Genomic DNA, 8,235 nt, shown 5'->3' with positions numbered 1-8,235 from the left:
TTTTTCATGCTGCAGAAAGCGAGAAGTGAGAAGTGTGTACGCAGACATCAGTATTACGTTCCTCAAGCTCATCACATGTAATGGTTAAAATGTCAGATTCTCTCTCGGGAGAGTTTCCAGAGCGTAGACAAGCCAAAGTCCCTGCGCTACTTCCTTCCTCATATCTGGGGCTTCCCCATGATAGTCTGTTGTGTATAAAATGACCGGCTGTCCAATGGACCACAAGGCAGTGAGATCTCCTCTGGTGCTCATCTTCTTTAATCCGTCCAGTCGTCGTTTGGGTCTGAATCAGCCGAAGTGCTCGAGCAAGAAAGCGAGATGTCGTCCTACCGTATGATCATCCTGTCCGCCGTGGTGGTGCTGCTGAGCGCAGTCACGCTTACTGAAGGTGAACTATTATACTAAATTATTGAATTATTTCCTAATCATTTATTATCTCAATTAATTAATCATTAATTATAAGAAGTAATTATTCCTTGGAAAATATTTGTTGCCTCAGTTCATTTTTAATATATTTTAAATATTTATTCCAACTTAAAACTTCAACTTTACTGAATGTTTTGTTCTGATTAATTAGATAGTGTTGATAAATTTTCTGATCATAAATCGTGTAATGATTAATATTGACGTTTTCTGTAAGGAGATGTTGATTTAACACTTAAGGAAGGAGTCTCCAGTGTCAGTGGTAAAGCTGTAACATTGTGATGCGAAGTTTTAGAAACATAATCAACCTTGGTGTTGTAAGAAATGTGAATAATGAATAATTCTACATTAAACACTTAAACCTAGAATCATGTTTTGGACTAAACTGAATTGAACTGTAAAAGAATATAAAAATTAATATAAATTGGATATTAAAGGAAACGAGAAATTGATTATTGATGTGTTAGATCTTTATTGTGCCAGTAAGGACGAGTCTGTGTGCCTGACAGTCAGTATGATGATATAAATGGGTTTGTGGAAAATTGTGTGAAAGGTTTTGTCTCAGTTGGTTGTGTGGTTGTATTTTGCAGGGATGCGTTACAAAGCCTCACCAAACGTCTGCTGCTTCTCCTTTCAATCTCGTCCACTGAAGCCCAGCATGGTGACCAGTTACAGCCTGACCAGCCCGCAGTGCTCCAAGCAGGCCGTACTGTAAGTGTGTGATCACCTGCTATTATTACTGTGTGTGTGTGTGTGTGTGTGTGTGTGTGGTGAGTCAGTGAGAGAGACAGAGAGAGAGAGGGAGAGGGAGAGGGAGAGAGAGAGGGAGGGAGACAGAGAGAAAGGGAGAGAAAGAGGTTGAGAGAGAGGGAGGCAGACAGACATTGTTCCTTAATCACTCTTTATCATTCAAAAACACTAGACGCCTTTACCGTAGTCTTCCTTTTATTTCCCGATAACATCATGGCGAGTAAAAGACAAATAGAGATGAAGAGAAACAGAAAGAGAAACAATAACAGAAAGTTGAATCATGGGAAAATGAAGTAAAATAAAATGAAATGTCATGGTAGTTTTTTTCCCTCTCTGTATGAATGTTTTGTGAAGTGAAGACTCAGATAGAAACAGGATGTTAAAGTGTAAAAGTACCAAAATAACCTCCGCGCTGTGGAGAGAGCGATGCCCCCTGCTGTCCACACTGCAGTCAGACATGCGTGACACTTTTAATTCATCTCTTATTTTTCATTATAGGTTCAAAACCAGGAAAGGAAAGGAAGTGTGTGCTAAACCCGCTGACCCCTGGGTGAAGGAGCTCATCAAGCTTCTGGACAACAAGTCAGGAAGCCAGGGACCCATGTGATCGTGCTGACCTTCATTACTCTCAGCAGGATCATCATGCTAGATGTTTGTGATAGGTTCCGAGCAGATTTGCACAAACTGTAATGATGTACAAATCTCTGAAATGCTACGATCAGTTCACCACATTAAAGCTACACAAAATACACTGAATGTCCACCTTTATGAATGTAATATCTCTTGTGTTTACTATATGATTCAATGCATCTTGTTTTTTTATCCATTTATTGTTATTTTATTCTTTTTGTTTAGATTTTTGTTTGTGTATTTTCTTCGGAGAACTGTTAAAAGAGTTTCTCAGTTTAGTACATGTATTAAAATGTGTGGTAAAGCGGAAGAAACATGCTTTAAAATAAAATGAAGACATGCAAATGATATTATCAGTCTCAAAGTTAATGTGTTGGAAGCAGGACAAACGGGCAAGTGTTGGCAAGGACCTGGGTGACTTTGACAAGGGCAGAATTGTGTGTGTCAGAGCAACTCCACCCCAGCAGGTCTTTTGGTTGGTTCTTGGTCCCATCAAGGCCTGGACCCCACTGGAGCTCTAAAGGTGTGCTGTGGTATCTGGCACCGAGACATTAGCAACAGATCTTCTAAGTCTGCTGAGTAGTGAAGTGGAGCCTCTGTGGATCAGACTTGTTGGTTTCTACAGAAACCCTATAGGATTAAAATTAAAATAAAGGAACTTGAAGCCTGAGTCAACAGTGAAGTGTTTGTGTGGTTCCTCAAACCGTTCCTGAGCAGTGTGTGCAGTGTGTCGGGGAGCGTTATGGCTGAAAGAGGCCACTGATTTTGGGAAACACCAGTGCCATGAAGGAGTGTACTTTAATAATATGAAAAAAAGAAAATATACAAATGCATGACTTTTAAAAAAAATGTCTTAATGTTCTTCATGAGAAAAAGAGTCAAATCTAAAATAAAATAAATAAGTTAGACCTCAAATATCAAAGAGCCAAGTCTACCCAAGACTGGACAAACTTCTAGAACATTTCTTCCTCTTGAGATGTTATGTATTATAAAGACTTTGCCATGTTCAGTAAGAAACATTTTTAACTGTTACAAAGTGCTGACACTGGAGACTCCTTCCATACAGGTTATATACCACGTCTCCTAACAGATGAAGTTATCAAATCAATAGCACTTGTATATTTGTCTTTGCTAAAAACCCATTATAAATAGCCAGCTTATTATTCGTTTTGTCTAATTACATAATGTCTGATATACAGATGCCTACGAATGAGCTGCTTTTATAGAAGTTATTATATATTAGAACAACGGCTTTAATAAAAACCTGTGATTTATATTAGAGATGGAACATCTGAGCTGCAGTTATTGAAAATTAATATACAATTCAGATTCCAAAGTTTAGTTGTGGTGAAGTGTGAGTGAAGTGTGTGGTGTTTATAGTGTGTTTGTTTACACCAGTGGATGAGTTTTAGCTGGTGAACCAATAACCTGAGCATTAAAATAATCAGTATCCGAGCTAAAGATGTATTTGTCCATTCTGTCTACCACTTATCCTACAGTCTCAGCTCTCAGACATTCACAGACCAGAGGAATCAAACCCTCGGACATGGAGGTGTGGGGCTACACTGCTAACCACTACACCATGCCACCTTCCAGATATTGTCTGTATTGACTTGAACTTGTCTTGGTCTTTGCTGTCACTAAATGTGGTTTTAATGTCAACTGTGGAATTTTTTTTTTTTTTTTTTTTTTTTGCACATTCATAATCTTTGCTAAGAAATAATTTCAGCTTCTAAAAACAACCTGATGATTGATTCAGTGTGTCAAAAAACAAACAGTAAAGTCTTAAAAAGGATTTCTATTCTGGTCCGGACTTGTATGTGGTGACCTTGAATTCAGTTCCATGAGAGCATGACATAATGTTTTAGCAGCATGGATATTTACTGTAAGATGACATCATGTGGGTAACAAGCAGCAGATTTGTTGAGATTCTTCGACCAGCAAAACTTCCAATTAATCTCTGTTCAGTTTTCTTTGTTTTACCCCAAAAGGTTTAAGTTGGAAATTCTGTCAGAAACCTGTATAGTTAGAATTAAAAAGGAATTCTTAGTTAATTAAGTTAAATTTAAAAGAATTTGCTTTGATGTTCTGTATTCCTGGATATCATCAACATCACAACAAAAGCTTAGCACCTAGCATGTATATGATTTAAACAGGACAAAGCAGGATCTACATTCTTCTTCTTCTTCTTTACATAGTCTATATGATTGTTTAAAGTTACAAAAAAACACAATCCACCATTATTAAATGTATCACATTTATTTTGGAGGTCTTATAGTTATTAATAAATTTGACTTCACATGAAGTAAGTTGGTGTGAGAGAAGAGGATGCAGAGGATAGGGTTAGATGGAGGCAGATGATTCGCTGTGGCGACCCGTGAAAGGGAACAGCCCAAAGACAAAGGAGAAGTGTAAATATATTTAATCCAAATCTCAAAATCACAAAACACATTAATAATAATAATAATAATAATAATACAATATTTCAAAATAAAAAAGCTCAAGGATTCCCATAAATAGCCAAAATAAAAGGTATGCATTTATATAAAGAAAAGAAAATATTTACTTTTAAAAAAATAATATATATATTACATAGTCATGTAAAATCCACATAAATTAAAGATAAATTTTCACAAGTTGGTAAATTTATACAGTGAAAGGGATCTAAGAAGCCTTGCTTAAATTCACTTAACTTTCATAATTTTTACTATTCCAAAAATAGAAAAAAACGCTAGGTGGCGCTGTTACATTGAGAGTTGGAGATTATTGTAGATTATTATATTGGAGAATATGTCATGGGGATGGATTGCGCACTGCTGATTATGTAAGTAAACAATAATCACAATGTGCTGTTTAAAAAAAGATAATTGTAATATAAAAAAATTAAAACATACTGCAAAAATTTGACAATACTTCGCGTATTTATTTAGTTACAGTTGTGTAATGATATATGTAATAATTTAATCTAATTACATATATTTACATTTTTTAAAATAAAAAAAACATAACTATTTACAGAATGACCTCCATGTGTAAGACCATGTGGCTTTCAGTGTAATTATTAGATGTAAACAGTTTTTATGTCTTATTTTGACAGTTATAATAATAAAATGAGTAACAACAATGACAGACATAAAAGCTTTACATAAAATTGCAAAATAAACAATGTCATTTTTTTTTCTAGTGGCCTCTGACACAGGAACTTTGTTAGATGTATCTGAGATAAAACTCTTTTTGTGTAACAGTAACACCAATGACACAGTTTGGAGTGACTGATATTTATTTCATATTACTAATTAGAATCAATTATTGTTTCAACTATTGATTTTAGTGTTTCACTCAATATTTGCATGCCTATAAGGAAAACAATATATATCATTACAGACCAGTTTTTAAATGTAAACAAAAAAAACCTAATATAGGCTCGTTGGTTCTGCATAAAAATACAATGGAGCGAGTGTGACAAAAATACAAGAAGAACGTCTCGGGTTACTTTGCTGTAACCCTGTTCAATGAAAAGGCGTGAACGAGATGCTGCATGAAAACGCTACGGGAATATCTTTTCATGTTGCCGGTTGTGAAGCATGTGTCAAACACGCCAAATTTTGGCTTATATAACCTCGGTCAGGTGACGTCATCTGATTAGATGCACCTGCAGGTTATAAATAGGAGTGAGCCGGCAACATTCCTCAGATTGATTGTCTGAACGGACGTCCGGTCACGTGGGCAGTGCGGCATTGGGACGCAGCATGTTGTTCCCGCCTTTTCTGGGAACAGGTTTACAGCAAAGTTACCCGAGACGTTCCCTTTCAAAGGCAACACTCGATGCTGCGTGAAAACGCTATGGGAACGAGAATACCAATGTCGCTGCACTGCGAGTGTCTGGACCCCGCATTGTGTAGCGAAGTCTCAGAACTATGTCTGGGAAGCTGACTCAAGGACTTGTGAGCCTGGAGTGACAGGAACATCCAGACTATAAAATCTAATAAATGTGTGCGGAGAGGACCAGCCCGCCGCGTCACACAGGGGAATACCTCTTGCTAGTGCAATAGATTGAGCAATCCCCCTGGTTGAGTGAGCCCTGATTCCTAGAGGTGAAGTAAGCCCACACGCCTCATGGGAGAGAGCAATAGCATCTCTCACCCAATGTGACAAGGTCTGCGTAGTGGCGGCCGCCCCCCAGTTGCGGCCTCCATAGCATATAAAGAGCTGCTCTGATCTACGCCACTGGCTGGTGCGGTGGACGTAAATCCGAAGAGCACTGGACGCAATAGGTGAAGTTTCTCCTGCTCCGAAGCTGTAAAAGGCGGAGGACAGAAGGCTTAAAGAACAACGAGGTGCATGTTTAAAAATGGAACTTTCGGAAGATAGTTCGGGTGAGGATGCAGAATGGCCTTGACTAGCCCAGGGGCAAAGTCCAGGCAGGATAGGGAGACTGAGACTAAGGCGCGCAGATCCCCAATCCTCTTGAGAGAGGTAATGGCCATAAGAAAAAGCCTGTCAGTTAATTAAATCTTCGAGCACGATAAATAATTCCCATGAAGGGGTCGTGGCTCTAGTGGGTGGCCTCAACCGTTTAGCTCCACGAATAAAACGGGCAACTAAAGGGTGTTTTCCCACAGTAACCCCCTCGATTGAAACGTGGCAGGCTGAGATAGCGGCCACGTACGTCCTGAGGGTACTAGGGCACAAGCCCGAGGACAACTTATCTTGCAGGAACTTCAGCACTGAAACAATTCGGCAGTGGACTGGGTCTATCTGCTTCGTCATGCACCAACTTTCGAAAACATTCCATTTGAGGGCATAAGCTTTCCTAGTGAAGGGAGCTCTAGCGGCTAGAATAGTGTCAATAACGTTGGCTGGGAGACCAGCTTGACTTAGTTGGTCCCGTTCAGGGGCCAAACGTGAAGGTTCCAAAGCTCGGGTCGGGGATGAAATATTGCCCCTTGTACCTGGGACAGAAGATCCCTCCTCACTGGAATCATCCAAGGTGAGCCATCGAGGAGAGATATTAGATCCGAGAACCATACTCTGGCCGGCCAACGGGGCGCTATCAGTAAGAGGCGCAAACCGTGTTGACGGATCCTCGCCAGGACTCCGGGAGCAGAGATATTGGAGGAAACGCATAAAGGCGTAAATTGGGCCATCGCGTCCAGACCCAGGGGAGCTGGATGAGTCAGAGAGTAGTAGAGAGGACATTGTGCTGTCTTTTGGAAGGCAAAGAGGTCCACCTCTGCTGTAAAGAATCTTTCCCAGATTTGGCTGACTACGTCGGGGTGGAGTTTCCATTCCCTGTGTGTCACAGCTTGTCTGGACAGTAAATCTGCTCCCACATTTATTTGCCCTGGAATGTAAATCGGCCTGAGGGACAGGAACTTGTCCTGTGCCCAGACCAGAACCTGATGCGCTAGCTCGTTTAAGTGGCGCGAGTGCAGACCGCCCTGGCGATTTATATAGGAGACTACCTATGTGTTGTCCACCCGCACTAGAACATGGTAGCCTCTTAGCTGCTGGAGGAAGTGCTGTAGGGCCAAAAATAGAGCCATCATTTCGAGGCAATTGATGTGCCATGCGAGAAGATGACCTCTCCAGCGCCCTTAAACTGGACGGCCATCCAAGACTGCGCCCCAGTCGGTAAGGGAAGCGTCTGTCGTTAGCATTTTGCAACGACAAGACTGACCTAGAGTGGGACCCAAGGTAAAAAACCGGGGTCTGAACCACATAGAAAGTGTACGACGTCCTTCGAGTGTAACCCTTATTCGCCTTCGGGGATTGGCCCTTGTATGAAATCCCCTGGCTCTTAGCCACAACTGAAAAGCTCTCATGTGCAGAAGGCCCAAAGGTATCACCATGGATGCAGCTGCCATGAGGCCTAAACATTTTTGAAAGTGATAAATAGTCACTTCCTGGTCTAGTCTGATTTCCTTGAGGGCGCTGAGGATGGATTCGACACGAGCGGGAGACAATTGTGCCCGCATAGTGATCGAATCCCATCTGACACCCAAGTATGTTATCCTCTGAGCCGGAACGAGAACGCTTTTGGTAGCGTTGAGTCTCAAACCCAGCGAATGGAGATGAGCTAGGACGACATTGCGATGTCGGAGCGCTAGCTGCTGAGACTGGGCCAGGATTAGCCAGTCGTCTATGTAATTGAGAATACGGATATCCTGGAGTCGCAACGATGTTCGAATAATAAAACGAAGTTGATGGTAAAGTCGAATAAAGTCACATAAAACAAAGTCGATGGTACAAAAATACGGGAAGATGAATGCTTCATGATTCAGTGTGCCGCTCGTGCTCAAATCTTTCAGCAGATCAGCCTGATACGTCTGCAAAACCGCCATGGTGTGCAAGGAAGCGCCGGCCTGACCTGCTGCTTGGAACACTTTCCCTACCAGGGTAGAAGAAGTTCCACACGGCTTGGAGGGAAGT

The 8,235-nt window shown here is 40.9% G+C and overlaps 1 protein-coding gene across 1 annotated transcript; it reads left to right on the top strand.

Annotated features, from left to right (window-relative positions):
• Positions 1 to 213: 213 nt before the first annotated feature.
• LOC128531986 (C-C motif chemokine 3-like) lies at positions 214 to 2,153 on the top strand. The gene is made up of 3 exons (XM_053506187.1): positions 214 to 388; positions 1,014 to 1,134; positions 1,672 to 2,153. The coding sequence occupies exons 1-3, from the start codon at positions 319 to 321 to the stop codon at positions 1,778 to 1,780; spliced, it is 300 nt and encodes a 99-aa protein (XP_053362162.1). The 5' UTR covers positions 214 to 318; the 3' UTR covers positions 1,781 to 2,153.
• Positions 2,154 to 8,235: the final 6,082 nt, after the last annotated feature.

This window comes from Clarias gariepinus, chromosome 10 (genome assembly GCF_024256425.1).
Source record: "Clarias gariepinus isolate MV-2021 ecotype Netherlands chromosome 10, CGAR_prim_01v2, whole genome shotgun sequence".
Lineage (NCBI taxonomy): Eukaryota > Metazoa > Chordata > Actinopteri > Siluriformes > Clariidae > Clarias > Clarias gariepinus.
Note: the sequence above shows the minus strand (reverse complement) of the source record. Positions and strands in the feature narration are given on the sequence as shown.